This window comes from Fringilla coelebs (genome assembly GCF_963513975.1).
Source record: "Fringilla coelebs genome assembly, chromosome: 1".
NCBI classification, from domain to species: Eukaryota; Metazoa; Chordata; class Aves; order Passeriformes; family Fringillidae; genus Fringilla; species Fringilla coelebs.
The window spans coordinates 37,982,729-38,000,652 of NC_140028.1; the positions used below are offsets into that span (position 1 = coordinate 37,982,729).

General features: G+C 39.7%; 1 protein-coding gene across 8 annotated transcripts in view; it reads right to left on the bottom strand.

Moving 5' to 3' along the window:
• Positions 1-1,656: 1,656 nt before the first annotated feature.
• The window catches only part of CHD7 (chromodomain helicase DNA binding protein 7), a 133,306-nt gene continuing 117,038 nt past the window's right edge, over positions 1,657-17,924 (bottom strand). For 5 of the 8 annotated variants that reach the window (XM_084222133.1, XM_084222132.1, XM_084222135.1 and 2 more), the window contains 15 exons: positions 16,307-16,396; positions 15,617-15,720; positions 14,116-14,245; positions 13,764-13,836; positions 13,491-13,545; positions 12,543-12,771; positions 12,166-12,374; positions 11,348-12,025; positions 10,798-10,958; positions 8,926-9,153; positions 8,255-8,698; positions 7,427-7,648; positions 6,880-7,020; positions 6,302-6,406; positions 1,657-5,517 (listed from right to left, as the gene is read on the bottom strand). In XM_084222133.1, the coding sequence (XP_084078259.1) occupies positions 4,564-5,517; positions 6,302-6,406; positions 6,880-7,020; positions 7,427-7,648; positions 8,255-8,698; positions 8,926-9,153; positions 10,798-10,958; positions 11,348-12,025; positions 12,166-12,374; positions 12,543-12,771; positions 13,491-13,545; positions 13,764-13,836; positions 14,116-14,245; positions 15,617-15,720; positions 16,307-16,396 (3,823 nt within the window). In that variant the 3' untranslated portion in view covers positions 1,657-4,563. The remainder of the gene's footprint in view (positions 5,518-6,301; positions 6,407-6,879; positions 7,021-7,426; positions 7,649-8,254; positions 8,699-8,925; positions 9,154-10,797; positions 10,959-11,347; positions 12,026-12,165; positions 12,375-12,542; positions 12,772-13,490; positions 13,546-13,763; positions 13,837-14,115; positions 14,246-15,616; positions 15,721-16,306; positions 16,397-17,924) is intronic. The other 3 variants (XM_084222136.1, XM_084222138.1, XM_084222137.1) reach the window with 3 other exon arrangements.

Sequence of the window (17,924 nt, forward strand, 5' to 3'; positions counted from 1 at the left end):
TCAGTTCATGGGTGGGTGCAACAGCTGCAACAGCCCAGAAGATTGATGAATCCATGGTTAGCGTCTCTATATTGCCCCTTAGGTTAACAAGGAACATGTATAAAAAGCTAGAACTAAAAGAAGAAAACACTTTCTGTGGCGAGACCCCAGTTAACAGTATTTGCATCAGCATACTCCAAGCAAACTTTCTAAATGGAGGGATGGGGGTTTTGTTTCTAATGTAACTACAATTACAGGACTTAATGAAGTTTCTGACTTCCAGCTATCACCAATGTCTAAATTTCTTAAGCAAAGACTGAGGGAGGACAAGTAACAGATTGGAAACTACCTGCACTAAGCTACTGCAACAGAAATAGCTCAAATGATTAAGTTCTGGTGGTTTTACCAGTGCTGTTAGCAATCCATAGGACCTGGAAAAATAAAAACATCCAGTGACATGGATTTATCTCCTTCTAGAAAATATGTATTTTACACTATAGTTCCTTATACTAGTAAGTGTTTGCTCTTTTGCACCAAATCTATTATCTAAAACTGCATGCAGACTGAGCTGGGACATTTACCCTGCATTCCAAGAGAGGTCTTCATAAGTCCCATCAAACCTTGATCATAACAACTGTCAGTCATACAACTGAATTTCCTTCACACATTCTCCTCAGAACAGCTGGCTCAAGCTACTAATTAGACTAGATGCCTAAAACATCACCTGTCTATGTAAGAAGCCATCTCCAGGTCTCTGCAAGGCATCACTTGAAGCCAAAAGGGTACAAGAGGTTATATGCACAGCACAGAAGCAAAAGCTGTAGCCAGCACTCTTTCCCGCTGAGGAGTCAGAAACATTCATGGGCTGGCACCTTTCAGGTGCCCAGAAAACAGTGTGGAGGCAGCGGGTCTGAGGACACTCACGTATCCTGACACTTCCTGACCCCAGCCCTGATGTTAAGGATTCAGAGGTAGCGGAAACGTGAGGTGTAGAAGCAACAGAAGTCTTAAATGTCCCAAGCAGTTTTGTTCACAAAAGTCAATGGGAAGCTTAATACAGAAAATACAATTGCATACCCCTCCCTCCCCTCCATCTTAAGCCCTTCTCAAATGAGGAAGTGCTCAGTGGCAAAGGTCCTCAAGAGAAGTGTGCAATTCCAATAAGCAATACACTTTGATATTTGACATCAATACAAGAGACTGAAGCTGGCTGAAAAAACCTGGGACTAGTTCAGGAATTTGTCCACTATTTCATCAGCAACAGTTTTCAAGACTCACACTTGAACTAGTTCTCCTTTATAGTTCCCTTATTAAAAATCACATCTGTAGTAGCCTGAGCAGATTTGTTGCTGTTTGGTCCTTTCCCTTGGCAGGGTTGTACACCACGCACACAGAATAGGCTGTGTAGGCATGCAAACCGCTGCTGTACTTTGACACAGGTACTTTCTTTTTGAAAGCAACACAGAAAGTAATTTATATTCCTTGATAACCCCATTAACATTTCCACAGCCATTAGGAGATCCAGCAAAAAATGGTTGGTGGCAAACGAAAGGCTCCTCATCATGAGAGACAGAAAGGGTGCTCCAAATGCGAATCAAGTGCAGAATAGTTTCTGATCTATGCATCTTACTCACGTAAGCTTTTATTCATTTAGACACACTTTTAAAACTCCGTAAGAATCTTTGCAATAATTAACATGTAAAAACTCTGTCAAATCAAAGAAAAACCTTCATATTTTCATGTAATACATTTCTCGGACATTAGATGGCAATCCCCCCACTTCATTTTTCATACTGGGGCCCATATCTCTTCCAAAAATCAAATGTCACCACCTTTCCAACAAGCGAAGGGTCTGTTTGGCTTCTAGGAAGCAAGGCTGTTTGGGAAGCACAGAGCATGTAGGCTCTCCCACTCCCATGGCATTTGCTCTGTTCCAACAGTTCTCCAATTTTACTTTTTTTTTTTTTTTTCTTTTTCTTTGAGTAGGAAAGGCAGATGAGTCATGCCATCATGGAAGATGCTTGTACTAGAGATAAGAGTCACTCATTTGTCACTTGGGCACCCTACATCACGAGTTTGATGTTTCCACGTCAAAAACCTATAGGCAAAAAATAGAAGTTACCAGAACTTCCCTATTTTGACAGAGGAGAAAGGGATTAAGTACGGCATTTAACAATATAATTTCTAGTCTTGCCAATTAAAAAGGGTTCTCCCAAGGGATATCATTAGTCTCCGTTAATGTCTTCTGGAAATTAAAAAATTGAACTGAAAAAAAACCCCCTACTATTTGGTACCACATGTGGAATACACACAATGGGAAGCACCTACAAGCTCTTACAGTGGGAATTTTATAGGTAGAAAACAAAAATAAGACAAGGCATTTAATAACAACTTAAAAAACAGCTCAAATGAATTCAAGAGAGTATGTAACACGCCTGCCCAAGTCAATGTGCCTTTGCTTTCAGCCTCTCACTTTTTGCTGTGGTCTACATGTGATGTTTTAGAAAGAGGCAGGAATAACACACCTCATCAACCATTCAGTGATGTCCATGCAGGGGGAATCCTTCCTGACCTTCATTAACTCCCTATGATCTATTTAAGTGGCAGTACAAGACATCCTGACATCTATTCATTTCAACAGTGTGTGCCTGTGATTCATTCACACAAAAATCACTTCCTAAGCCTTCATTTCTCATCTACTTTCGTCGCCCATGAAATATCCTTTTCAAGCCAAGTTCACCCCTTTTTATATATCCCCCTCGGGACCAAATTTCAGCCTTGCAGTACTTGCCCGTTTGAGCTCTCGTGTAAATTCACAGTGTACATGAGAGTGAGGGTTTGCGGCTCTCCAGCATTCCAAAAGCACAGATAATATTAGTCCTAAAGACAGGGGTCCACCCACAGCTGGCTACTGAAATAGCTAATTTTTCATGTACTCACTGAAAATCTAACCTTTTATCCTCACTCTGGAGCTTGTTGTGTATGTGTGTGTCAAGGTGACAACACCATGAAAACAGAAGTTCTCAAATGGTACATTATCTCGAATATCAAAAGGTCACAAAAGGGTACAAATCGGTAGCTCTCCAGAAGAGACACTGGTTTTTATAAAAAGTGGGTCAGTTTTAGTTTCATGTAGGTTGTTTGACACAGTGGTTTCTGGCATCACAAGCTCTGGTCTACAGGATACCACAGAGCCTTTGTATCCCTTGCTGTCACTACAGCATTGTGTTTTTCTACCCATTAACCAAGGATAAATGACCTAGATATTGTGCCTATTAAAGCCTCATTTTTCTTTTGCCCTTTTGTTCTTTAGTGTACCACATTATCACATGCTGAACACATTTAAAGTATTCTCAGTCTCTCATGCCCCTTTGAAGGAGTAAAGTAGGGATTTTAGCGTGCCTTTCTGTAGAGTTACTCAGAGTGGAAAATATGAAGGCAATTCAAGGTTTCTCTTCCTGCCTAGTCCCCTGAAGACGATCAGTTCAGCATTTACAGCCACTAATCTATAAAGAATATAGCAGGAAAATGCTATAAAAAAGCCACAAATACAAATACAAAAAGTGAACACCAGTTTGGTTGTCCCTAAACACTACATTCTATAATTACATCTCTGCATATCATGGGTCACTTTTATTAAAAGCATCATTACTACAGTTGGCAGCAATTTACATCTTATCTTACATGATAGCAGTTTCCAAAGAAAAAAAAAAATAAAAAGACATCACAACAAAGAAAAACAATACATTTACAAAGTCATGTCTGTAAACTTCAAGGCTAGTTTAGAGTTGAGGTAATGCTGTTTAGCTTTGTGGCTAAAGTAACAAAGTCCTTTAATTTAAAAAAGGTACCTGATTTTTTTCTTTTTTGTTTATACCAGTGCATTACAAGATCACGAGACGATTAAACTGTAGCTTTATCCTGTAAGAACCTTCTCCGCGAGTTAATTTCCAAAAGGTACTCTTCACATTCAACAGCTGCCTTATTATTGCTGCGTCTCAAGACAGAGACATTCACACTATCATGAAGATTGTCAGAGAGAGAGTGTGTGTGTGGGTGTGTGCGCGCATGTGAGCGGGTGAACTCCCATACAGTCAAAATGAAGCACAAGTACGATATGTATGGTAAATTTCATCTTGACCTTCACAGCAAAATTAAAAAAAAAAAAAAAAGGAAAAAAAAAAAGAAAAAAGAAAAAAAATTAAATATATAACTTCATCCTTCCTTTAAGCAGCACTTCCTTCTATTAGTGCCACTTGATTACAAATTGCTGCTTAATTCATAATACCAATGGTACCAAAAGAAAAAAAAAAGCAGAGCATTATGTCAATTTCCTTAAAAAGACATGATCACCTCTCAAATTTCATCTCTCCTAGGGATAATAAATAATGCACTGCACAATACTTAATGACCAAGATACCTTTTGACACATCTGTATAACATGACTTGAACTTTTTTTTTTTTTTGCTACACTATGTTACAGAACAGCTTATAAAAACTAAGTATGGACATTAACTGTGAGTGTAAACAGTAGGACTACCACTTGTCAAAAGTTTAAAACACTTTAACTGTAACTGGTACTGGTTATTCATCGTTTTCATTGTTTTCTATTTCTTCCCCCCCATCAAGTGAGTCTAATTCTTCACCCTGTGCTATTTCATCTTCTAAAACGGAGGAATCTGCAGTTTTATCAAGGCTCTCCTCTGCATCACTGCCTTCGAGATTTTCTTCATCTTTAAAGGCAGCTCCTTCAGTTTTGTCAGTAGCCTTCTCTTCATTGGAGCCCACTGCATTCTGAAGTCCTGCTAGTGCTGGGAAACCGGGCAGAGTCAATCCTCCCAGTCCTGGAGGTAGAAACATAGATGGATAGAAGAGGCCAGGAGCCATGGTAGACAGCAGGAAAGGATTGAAGGCCAGAGGGTTTGTGGGCAATCCAGTGTTGGTGGTGGTGGTAGTGGTGGCAGTGGCGGTAGTCGCCGCAGTAGCAGCACTGACAGATCCATTCGCAGAGTCAGTAGCAGAAACAGTGTCTGTGCTTTTCTCAGAGTCTTTGTTCTCCTCTTCATTCTCATTTTTCTTCTCTTCAGCTTTTGAAGCGCCATCCTCAGTCTCTCCTTGACCGGAAGCAGTAGTGGCATTTCCAGTAGTAGCCGTGATCGGGTTATTCAACAATCCGCTTAGTCCAAACATGTTGGGCAGTCCTGCCATCCCTGGCAACATCAGAGGCAACATGGCAGCCGGATTTTTAGCGTCCCCCCCAGCAGCAGCAGCTGTTGCTAGCCCTGGTGGAAAGCCCATGAGGCCTGCGAGCTGGAGAGACTGCAGGTTCTGTAGGTTCTGGAGGCTTGTGAGGTCCATTCCAGCAAACAGACTGTTCATTAGTAGTGGGTTGATTCCCGAAGTTGATGCTACAGCAGCAGCTGCTGCAGCTGCTTTGGCAATTTCACTTTTTGGCCTTCTTCCTCTTCTGCTTGCTCCTTCCTCCCTCACAACAGGTCCAGTGAGAAGACGGTCAAACATGGACTCTGGAACAAAACCCTAAATAGAGAAGGTGAAAAAACAAGATTTATCCTCAACTGGCTTTTTTAGCTTTTAGCAGTTAACTGATAATGATAGAAGAAACAGAAGGCATTTCAGCATACTCCAAAAGTGATTTGTTTTTTCACCCTGGCAAATGGTGAGTAGCTTAGTACTACAGTGAAGGGCAGTAGAACAAGTAAAGAAAGCTTAAAGAATCAAGATCACAGATTTTATTATATTTAAATACAACAGCAAAATAATACATGCTGAAAACTCTGTAACTTCATTTAAAAACCCCACCCTGATATGTTGCAGTTACAAGTTTGTATCTTCATAATTTGTACTGAATTTCAGAATAGCAAGATTCTATTAAATTGAGTACTTGAAGAATTTTATCCTTTCTTTTCAAACAAGTGTTATAAAATAAAAGAGAGAAAACCTATTCCGTTGATCCTGCCTGTTACTGAGACAATGAAGTTATTTCTGTTATGAATATGACAAATATTTTCTTAGTAGTTCCTAAGGTACAAATACCTGTGCTTTTTAAGGATTGTTACTTCTAAGAAAAAAAATGCAAAACAAATGCTGAAGGCTGCCTTAACTGTAGCTGATTTTTTGAGTGTATTTCAATCCCATTCTGCAGCAGCCTTCTATGACCACTCCTATCGAGTTGGGTAACTCCTACACAGACACCATGATTTTCTAAAAACCAGCTATGAGATAAAGACTTAATCAATTTACACAGCCTTCAACTTTTCTGTACTATAACCTGCAGCGATGCATGGAAGAAAGTTTCACTTACAGACTGTTTAACAATGTCAGTCCAATCTGGAGCAACAGCAAACTCAGGATTTTCTTCCAGCCATCTTGGCAAGTCCTTCATTGGAGGGGCCATAGCTCCACCCATCTAATGCAAAAGACAAGATTATGACTTTAACAAAAATCCACCAACAAAACCAAACAACTACTTATATGGGCATTTTCTATCTTTCTTTCTATTTTATCTCTGAAGGACAGCAGCAAAGACTTTCAGTTTACTGTGAGAAAATACTTGGAAACCAGCTAGTGATACCTCAATTGACAAAATCATGTTTTAAAAAAACAGTAAAGTGCTGCAGCTTAGGCAGGTCAGGTAATAAATTTTGTATCTAAGAACAAAATGTGCTATATAGGTTCAAAAAATGGAGTTCTTCATGCAAGTGATTAATATCAATGCAACAGAAGAGCAAAGAATTAAAGGAACCAGGTGGCACAGTCCGGTAAGAAAAACTGCTGGTACCAAATTATTAAACTTTTAAAGAGAAAGCTTGGAGTAGAAAACCTGCTTTCCACATGCAAAGACATTATTAAAGACCTTGACTGAAGTAACTTAGTTTTTACCTTCTTTCCATTTCGTTTATTTACAACAGGTACCCTTTCTTCTCCTGTCAAGGTGTTTATATCCAGTTTATTAGGGTTTCGACATCTGTGTCGTTTTTGTTTCGGCTTCTGAAATGGGGAAAACAGCACATCTGCACTCTTCTAGAAAGAAGAGAAATTTATTGCTTTTCATTTAATTTCTTGACAAAAATCACCAATCACGGTACCCCTTCTCATAACAATTTTAAGAAGGGATCCATTACTTTACTCTCAGATTACAGGAAAAGAAATTTTTTTTGCATTGGATGAAGAAATTCTGCAGACCTTGACAAATGTGGTTCTAACATGCTGTTACATACAATGTTAAGAAAGGAAAAGCAAATCAAACACCCCAGTGTCACTTGGGTGTGGATAAAACAAGAATGGTGGATAAAGAGAAAACTTCTGTTGAAATGCAAGCTACAAAATCAAATGACTGTGCCCAGTGTGAGGGAATTCAGTCTGACGTCCATAAAACTAACTTTTGCATTTATTTAATAGAACAACCCTTTTAGAATCACATACTTACTGGTACATAACTTGGCATATCTACAGTGTAAGTAGGATGCAACTTAAGCCATTCAACTAGATCCTTGTTTTTCGGGGCATCCTCTCCCACCAGCCTGGTCCCATCCTCTAGATTGATTACAGGGATGCGAGTGTCTGGGTCTAATTGACCAGGAGATGGAATGTTCCTTGCTGGTAGGGCTTCCATATCTTCTTCAAAAGCTTTGGTCACTTCTGCATCCTCCTGAAAACAATCAAATCTGTATTAGTCTTCCCTTTACAGAAACACCTGGAGAAATAATTTCAGGAACTGACTGAAGTGAAATGTTCAAGATTTTGCATACACAAGAGTTAATGGGGTTAAATACTCATACTACATAAAGCAGTATCATTGCATCAGGGAATTTTGAAAATTTTACATCCTTGAACAATAAAGAACATAGTGCTAAAGGCAAAGCAGTTTTTTTGCATTTCCAGTACATGTTCTCCAAGATTCCTCAAGACCCTCCCTTTTCACCTTTTCAACACATCAAGACAGACATACTTAAGCCTCAAAATGTATATTGTTAGAAATATATTTTGTAAAACCAAAAAAAAAACCCCAAAAAAAAAAACAAAACCCAAGTAATTTTGAAAGTACAAGCTACCTAAAACTCAGAGTAAAATCTTGATGTGCACATTTTGTTTGGTTCAAAAAGAATTAACAGCTCTAAACAAAGAAAAAAAACCTGGTTGGGCAAAAACTGTATGTTTCTATTAAAGAGAGTATAATAAGACTTGAAACACATTCAGGAAGTACCACAGACAGAAGAACAAATATGAGACAAAAGGAAAAAGGTTGTGGTCTTACTACAGTCAATGATGTCCGTTTGTTGCTCATAAATAACAGATCAAGCCCTTCTACATTTTTCCTCCTTCCTCTCCTCCTCTTCATGGGTGGTTCTCCATCTATTAAAGAGCCATTTAGTAGATGCCTTGTGGGTGTGCGTGAAAGACCTGCTTGCAGCAGCTCCATTTGAGTTTTAAAGGCATCAGACACAGGTGTGGAGACATTAGGCAAGATAAACTTTGAAGTAACAGATGAAAAATTTGAGGTAGAACTTGTTGCCTCTCGTGAGGCCTTTGATAAATCTACAACCTTTTCTTGTCCATTTTCTGAGACCACCTGAGACTCACGTAACTGGGCAACCATTTCCATAAGATTTCTCCTCTTGGCAGCTCTCTCAGCCTCAATTTCAATCTTTCTTCGTCTCCTCCTCCTCTGACGTGGAACTGATAAATTGAGTGCATCTTCCTAATAAAAAACCAAGCATTTCCAAACATTAGCAAAGCTCTGTTTGCTATGCTGAGTTAAAAACAAAACTCCAAACATATAACTCTGAAAACAAAGCCCTCATTTTATTCAAAGAAACACTTTCATGTTTTTCCTATTTTATTCACTAGGGTTTATTTTCTATTATGCAAGAGAAGCTCATGCAAGATAAAATGTTTTATGTAAAAAAGAGAATGCTGTAGCCTTGCCTTTGATAACTGAGGAGAAGCAGTGAGATCTTCGCTGCCACTGACGCTGGCTTGACCAACCATGGAGAGCTCTGCAAAGCTCCTTTTCTGTAGAGGGCTGTCCACAGCTGTTGGAGTGTACCCAGGTATGAGCCCCTGGAAATCAAACATCTGGCGCCTATTTACTGGCCACTTCCCTTTCAGCACTGCCTCACAGATGTTGTCTAATCGGTTGATCATTACTCGGTCCTGCATAAAGGAAAAGTACGTAATGAACCCTCAGTGTAAACGTCACCTTTTAAACTCAAATGAGCCTTATGACACAGTCCAGTTTCCATAGCTTAAGGAAGACATTCAGAAACAACTATTCTCGCATGCTAGGAATAAACTGATCACCTTGCAAGATGCTAACACAATTTTGTAGAATAACAGGTTTTAAAAGCTGCATTTATATTGTGAGGGGAAGGAGAAAAGACAAAGTTTTCTGTATGACAATGCACTAATTGAAACATTTAATAGAAACTCACTGTTGTTTTACAAAACTTCAGTAGTTAGAAACATCAACAGTTAGGAAGGGAAAATAAACACATCTGCAATCAGTATCATAAAGCTGCAGTTCTCAAGATCCAAGAGGCTGGATCTGCAATTCTGTCCTAGGAAGTGGATCCTCATTAGCGTCACTATTAATAAAGTTCAACATTATGAAACGGGCACCAACCTAGGGACATCTAATGAATGTCAATTTTCATTCCACGCCCATTATCACTTCAAATTTCACTGAAGCGTGTACACTAAAAATCTCTAATTATGTTTATTAGTCTACTTATGCTGAACCTATACAGATGAAGGATTTTCTGTTCTACTTTCACACTATGAGTGGAATAAGATTTTAGCCCCTGTTTCCAAAATACTTGCTGAAAGCAGAGAAGATGAGCATTATTTGATTTTTTTTCCATTTCGGTATTTAAGCACATTCCAGACTAGCCTATCTGAAGTAGTAGAAACTTTGGGACTCTAAGAAATACTGCTGGTTAGGGAATGTGAGCATCAGTTAGCTTCCTGAAAAGCAAAACAGTGCAAAAGCCACTAGCAAATCTCAGCAGCTGCAACAGACTGCTTGCTTTCCCCAGAAATAAGCCTATTAAGAGCAAGGTCCTCTTGCCCTGCTACCCCCTTCCCCCCTCCCTGCCCCAACCAGATGGCTCTGTTATGGTGATTAGTAAGCTTAAGACTATTACTACTTTATTTTTCTCTCTCCCCTTACTGCAAAGGAGAGTACTAAATTAAGTTTGGCTTTATTACAAGGTTATAGTTTTGTATTTTTAATAGTGTTTTATATTAGATAATTTTCTGCACTGTTACCAAAATAAGATACAGCTTTATTCTACCTAAAACTGCTGCTTATGTTTGCAGGATACCTTAATACAATTACATCTGTCAATATTACATAATGGCTTAGATCATGTAGGTCACCAAAACTTTTCCCTACAATCTCCTCACCCCAAAATAAAAAGGTGATCTTTTAAAGTCTCTGCAGATTGCTCTGCAGGAAAAATGCCTAATTCAAAACTGTACAGTGGTGCAAGAGGTGGGACTCTGCTGACAAAAAGTTATGTACCCAATGAAGAGTTCATGTCTGCCAGCAGTCCATTGTTTTACTAAATGACACTATTTTACAAAAAAAAAAAAAAAAAAAAAAAGCAATTTCTTTCATTTCCACTGCTAGTTTGTATGAGCTTAAAGAAAATAGTGCCATCCCACAAATCATTCACAGAAAAAGGTCTCTTGCCTGCCAGAAGTACAGTACCACACAAAGCTCACTGTTACTTTTCAAGCACATTTCCCATATTTTACTGAAATTAAAAGAGACACGTCTTTCCATCCCTAACCAACCTTAGGCCAGAATGAGAAGGCAAATGTTCTCTCATGAAGCAGCTGAACCACAGAGGGATCCCCGTCTTCGATGTAGAATCCATCGCGTGTTTCATCCCTTGCGGTACTCATAGAGGCATTGCTTTCTTCATCAAAATTCTTACCCTGAGAAACTGCTCCTGCTGAACAACAATCATGACCAGGCATTAACATCCAGTGTCTACCCAGCTAGATAAGCTAAGGCAACCAGGCTTGACACAACATTTCTAACTCGGGCTTTTGTTCAGTAATTACTACAGCAGAGCCCCAGCCTTCCACATTTGGCACACAGACCATGCTTATTGACTCAATGAGCTTTCCCGGAAATCATCCCTTGTGGGGGAATACCCTGCTGATGCTGGATGGTTCTTATGAAAGCTTATTTAGCCACCTGATATGTGGAAGGGCACAAGAACTGCTACATGTAGCCCATCCCATACTCCATAATGGCACCCTGTGCGCCACTTACCAGCTGGCAGGAGCTACAACAGCTGTGGGGCTTGTGCTAAGCACACAGAACTGATCTGATTACCTTCAGGTTGGGAGGATTCTTCTGATTTATCATCATCTTCCAGTTTCTCCTCTTCATCTTCTTCTGAACCTTTCTCAGAAATAGATTTCGGATCTACATCTGTATTCATTTCTATGTCTTTCAATTCACATTTAACAGAGCCAGGCTCAGCCTCAGCATCACAGTCTGGTTTAGTGTCCTTATCTGTAGTATCTGTCTCCTCTTTGATTTCAGACTTTTCTTTGGCTGCTGGATTTTCAGACCCTTCAACTTTAGACTCTGTTGGTTCTGTAGTCTTTTCTTCTTGTACTGGTGTGGATGGAACAATTGGGGGTGTTTGACTGCAGCCAGCGCCCAGAGGGTTTACAGAAGAGACAGTATTTGCATTAACCGTCCCTCTGTTTTGAGCAAAGTTTTTGTGAGCCTCAAGAAAAGAGAGTTCAGGATCATTCAGAATGTGATAATCTGTCCTACTGACTCCATGTTTAGCAGCACCAATCAGTAAGTCTTTATCATGTTTACCACACTCCCACCACTCTGGCAGGTCCAGACTTGGCTGGCAAAGCTTTAGCCTCTCCCCCAGCTGCGGGTGATGGAGAACCTGTTCGCGGATCTTGCGCAGCAGCTCGATGCGATATAAAGTTCTAGAAGCACGCTCCTCTGTGATCGGCTCAATCAGTGTGGAAAGATCAGGAGGTTCTGCAAGGACACCAAGTTGTGCTGTTTAACATGGATTGAATGCACACCCATTTCAAAATCATTACACCTGGGCATGAAGTTTCAACAGTCCCATGGTCTCACAATATTCATGTTGATTGCCAGAGTCAGTTTAAACTTACCATCATCTGGTTTGACTGGCATTCGGCACACTCGTCTACACATATTCACAAAGCCATTAAAATACTTTTCCAAGCTTTCATCGGACTTTTTGTCAAGTCTGGCAAATGCTCTGAATTGATTCCACTCAAACTGATGTTTTACAGGATCAAAAATAACTCCAAAAGTAGACACCACACGATAAAAATCGGCTTCTTCTCTTCTTGTCCATCTAGTGAAGGAAGAAGCAAGAGAAGTGAGGCCACTGGATAGATAAGATTCCGAACACTTTTAGAAGCCCCAAAACCCCCTTGGATTATTCTTTCAAAACAAAGGAGCTGTATGGGTGACACACAAGCTCAAATAAGATTTAAAGAAAGATTATCACCAGGAAACTCACTTTTGTCGTTTCTCAGTTATTATGGCTTCCCTTTCTGCCTCCAGTGCCCTCACTTCTTCTCGAGGCCGACGTCTCCTGCGGTCAGTCTTCATTAGTGCCTCTTGCCTCATTTGTTGCCTTTTATAGCTGCGCTGATAGGCAGTAATGAGGCGACGCAGACGGGTAGTCAGGGTTGAAGTGTTGGGCCAGTAGAGTTGCCCTAACTCAGCATTGCTTTCACTGTGCTTGCCTAGAGAACAGAGAAGTATTTGCACTGCAAAACCAACACCACACATTTCGAAGTTTCTATGGCTATAACTGGATTCCTGTTTTATCAGATAAGAACATGTGCCTCTAATACTGGTGCATAATGAATTAGAAACAGGATAACTATTGGTAAGAGATAGAAAACAGAATCAAACCATCCAACTCTAAGAACTCAGAAATGCTTGTGAGGCATTTAGAGATAACCATCAAGCACTATGATTCAATGTTACGCATGCAAACATATTATGAACACTGCAAGTATTTAAATTAATGCAATGCATCTTTAAATACATTACTAAGAAGATCATTCTGCCTCTGAGGAAACACCTATGCTTATCATTTCCCACTTTATTATTCTCACTTAAACTTGGCAATTTTCCTCCATACTGAGGAAACAACGTATTTGTAACTTCCAAGATTATATCGGCAAAACCATCAACGGCTGCATTATGAAACATCCGGTCTTTATCATCACGGTTTCTACTATGTAATTAGAAATCCAGAGAACCATAATGTGGATTATTCAAAGACAGTATGTAATTGTTTTGAAAAATGCGAAGCATGAAGAGATTTGGCAGCAAAAAGCTTTCCCTGGTATTGTCCCAAAACATCTCCTATCCCCTCATGTGGTAATATAAACAGTCCACCTTTCACTAAATTATCCCTTTTTGCTTTTTTAATTTTTTTTTTCTCTAGACTTACTTGGGTGTAATTCTATGGACTCCTCTTTGTCTTCTGGAGGTGAGTTTGCGAATTCCTTGGGGAGAAGACAGAAGTTATTTTAGTTTTCAGTTTTGACCATATGTCATAATTTGAGAAGAAAAATATGTCATCTCTCAAACACAGCAGCAAACAATCTTTGTAAGGAGTGTTTATCCGGTAGCTCTCAAACTTAAAAAACACACATTAAAATAAATATGGAGAATCAGTTGTAATTGTACATATTTGTAATTACAGAAAATTGGGAGTTCTTACATCAATTTCATCCTTGAAGGGAGTTCTGGTTGGCTTATATTCTGGATCTTCATCCTCTCTGTCAAATTCACCCCTATAAAATATTTTAAAAATATTTTCAAGAAAAATACTGGATTTGAGAGGGGGCTGGTTTTCTGGACAAAAGCAAAAAAAGCTACAAAAGCAATCAGTATGGTGTACCAAGTTATACATTTGTATTTCATGCTCAACTGTGTAAACAAATCTATGTACTTTGTACATCATACGATCACTTCATATCCTCAGGCAACATGTAAGTATAATATGACATATGAACCCATGCCAACATATACAATGCTGATAAAGTTTATTAATTTTTTCATGTCCTCCTTACCCATCACCGCCATCTGCTAACATGTCTGTCCCTCTCTGTTCAGCAGCTATGGCCTTTGCATCAGGCATGCCAACCCGTTCCAGAAAGCACAGTGCTGGATCAGCTCTCATAGAATTGTACTTCTCATAACCTGTGTGCAGAGTGGGAGACAAATGCCTTTTTAAAAGCTATGACCAGCTGTGAATAGAACAGGTCTAGACAGTAGAAGGACAATTTTCTAGATTCATTAATTTATTATTAAATAATAAAATGCTGGAAACATTTAATTAATATTAAAAAATCATTCATGTTGGTGAATTCCAACAGCACAGAGACATTTTCCCATCAATAACATTAACACACATAAGATAGTGAAGAAAGCATCAAATTTCATGCTGTTAAAAAGTAAAGTAAAAATCTTTCACAAGTGAAAAACTTCTTTAAGTTTCCTTTATGACTTTCACAGTGGTTCTTGACATTCAATACTCGCCAGTGGAAACACACAGATGCAAACAGGAGCGCACAGACACACACACACACACACACACACACACACACACGTATTTTCAATAGCTCCAGCCCTGCTGGAACCCTCAATATAGGCTGCAAAAATGCTGCATACATGGGTTATACGTAAGGCCAGCGAACCTGTCTTATTAGGTTTAGGATGATGCATGTCAGTAAGATGACACTGTTCTCTCTATGGTTTTCAAACTGCTGTTTGCTTTTTTACTGCCCAAGTTGACTAGATGGAAAATGGCAGATCCCAACAGTGCACTGCAGGAAAATGATTTTTAGACTAGACTTGCCTCAGCTGAGCCCACAACACAGAGCTGCTGTACATAGGCAGAACAGCACAATTCAATTAGGATTTGTACTACAACACACTGCTCCTAACTGCTGTAGAGCCTCAAGCCAAACTGTAATCATGAAAGGTTTTATAAGCCATCATTCTCCCCTTTAGTCAGGCTGGGCTGCTGAGAATACCTCTGCGACCTCCAGAGAATTGGGATTATAATCAGGAATCGCTCACTGTATATATCATGCCAGCTCTGCATCCCCAGCCTTTCAAAGTTAACAAGGCTGCATCCCACTCAAGGGAGCCGGGAGTTCTCAACACTGACATTTGTGAAATATTGCTTGGAACAAAGCCCAGGAGGCACTTGTACAGATTAATAGCAGAGGTTAAGCCCACCGTCCACTTTGACACTGGTTGGCAGAGTTAGCAAGTGAAGCAGTGCTGGAAGCAAAGTTTATGGAGATCTATCTTACTATTTGGCTATTATTTAAACAAATATGGCTTTGTTTTATTTACAGCCAAGAAAGTAATGTTTTCTTCTCAAATGTTCTGCAAACATTTAAAAACAGCATCTGATATTTACAGCTCATATTAGGTTTTTAATGCAGGCAAGAAAAAAGGGAGATACAAGCCAACAGTTCTTTGGAACAATACTTGTTAATATTATGACTGAACACTGAAAGCTTTACAACTGAGTTTTGTTGAGAGTGAGACGCCACTTACCGTGTTTAAATACTCCAATTAAAAGGGATTTATCTGCCTCCTTATCCCACCAGTCTGCAGGAACTTCGGCATGGAATGGCTCAGGTATCCATACATCTACTTCACTGTGAAGACAGCGTTATACACGTTCTCAAAGATATTACTTGACAAAGATTTAAACAAAACAAAACTAAACAAACCATCCTAAAAAAACCCAAGTGTTTTACGCTGCTCTGTAAATATAAATTTTGAGCTGGAAAACCACCCCAAAACCCAATGCAGAAATTGAAATACCCTTAAAAATAATTAGGATGGTTAAACAAACAAACAACAAAAAATAATTAATCAACCCAAAAAAACCAACAAAAAATACTCCCCCCGCCCCCCCCCCCCCCCCCCCCAAATTAGGCTATTTTGGGAGTCAAATGGTTATCTAAATATGATTCATTTAAGGTCTTAGTATATTTTTAATTTTTTTAAATTGAGACAGAATAATCCCTCAATATCAGCAGAGCTGCAAATCCACTTCTGTCATTTCCCACATCGTTTCCTCCCCCAGGAAAATGACCCACTGCACTTCATAAAATAATACGGTTGCTTGAGAACAGACAGATAAAGTGTGACCACCTTTAAACGCTGCATTATGATAGTATGTGTACTTTACAAAAGCCAGAGTCATAAAGCAAAAAATAAACCTGCACTTGCACTAACCTTGAGTCAGCACCCTCTAAGATCTTGTCTGCTTGGTCCCCTATAACTTCTTGTCGTAGATAGTAGAGCATGCGGACACGCAGCAGGACCCTGGAGAGGAAGGCAGAGGGGGGAAAAAGTTCTTAACTTCAGGACTGTTTGCCAACAGTGGCTTTTGGCAGCTGCTGCTGTTCATCCATCATCCTGCCAAGGCTGATTAGCCATGCTGTATGGTAGGCTTGAAGCGTGACAGATGGTGGCACATAATCACCTCTGTGTGGTGCTTTCTGCTGGCTTCCAACAGGCCTGCCTGGCAACTGCTTACACTGCACAGAGAGGGACCCAGCTCAGCCCGGCCCCGGCGCATTTCATTTAGTTCTACCTAGTGCAGCTTGTGAAGTTTAGACACGTACTCTACCACTGCCTCTGAAGTATTGAAGCAAGTTTGTAAACAACTGAGCAGATGGCTTTCAGTAACTGTTCTGCTTCATTATCTCATAAAATTTCCTCAGCTGCTGCCTTAATACCATTTTTGGAAGCACATCAGAAGTTGTAGGAATAAACGAGATATAAAATCTGGTTTTACTACCTTACAATAAACCCTCAATATGGAATGTCAGGTTTTTCAGATTATACAACTTTTTGCTTCTGAGAATGGAGGGGGAAAATAATCCCCCGTTTCCCTTGGGAGATATTAACTATTTTTACTCTTTATAGTTCAAACTGCTATTAAATTTTACCTACGCATAACCTAACTATTACAAGGAAGTGAAAAATCTTCGTTGCCAAGTTTATTTTTTCCCATTTCTGCAATACTGCAGTAGCTTTTGGAAGCCCTGTCAGGTGTTGTGGTCACACTCAAAGCTGGCAGGAGAGAGAATGGCAGACTGGCTTTTCAAGGAGACTAGAAAAGAGGTCATTTCTGTAGAAAAAGTATCTACCTGAAAATAATCCTGCTCTCCTATGTTTACCCAATTCAGGGCACCCCCTGCTGCCTAGTTCATGAAGTAAAACCAGTACCAGCTAAGATGGAGATTATTCAACCTGCCCTCTCACTGTACCCAAATTCATCACAGCAACTGTTGAATTACTGCTGCTCCTGAACAGCAAGGGTGACCAGGGAAGCAGTAATCTGATCACCCACTTGCATGAAAAATTTAGACCACCACCAGTTTTGAGAGGTCCTTGTTAGAGATCAGATGCAACTAGAGCAATACCCGGGTTCACACGTGTTATTCAATCAAACCTCGGAAGAGCAGGGATGTGAATGAAGGTCATGTCTGCAATTCATAACATGTCAGACATGCTTCTTTCTGTATGCACAGTAACTGGGACCAGTAAGGTGTCCCTGCTCCCTGTGTGGCTATGTAAATAAGCTGTTGAGGGTCTCTATCATCTTAGTATTAAGCAATAACAGCTGTTACATCAAGCCAAAGAGGAGAAGCACGAAATAAAACCCAAGATAAACCAAAAGCCAGAGGCTCTTTGCACCTTCCAGGAGTCCTATGCATTAAACCAGCATACACAGTACTTAAGGAAAGGTAAGGAAAGGACACCAACTCTTAAAAAGCCAACTTCAACTGGCACCTTTTCAAGAAAATTACTCAGATTATTAACTGGCTCCACCTCTGTTTAATTT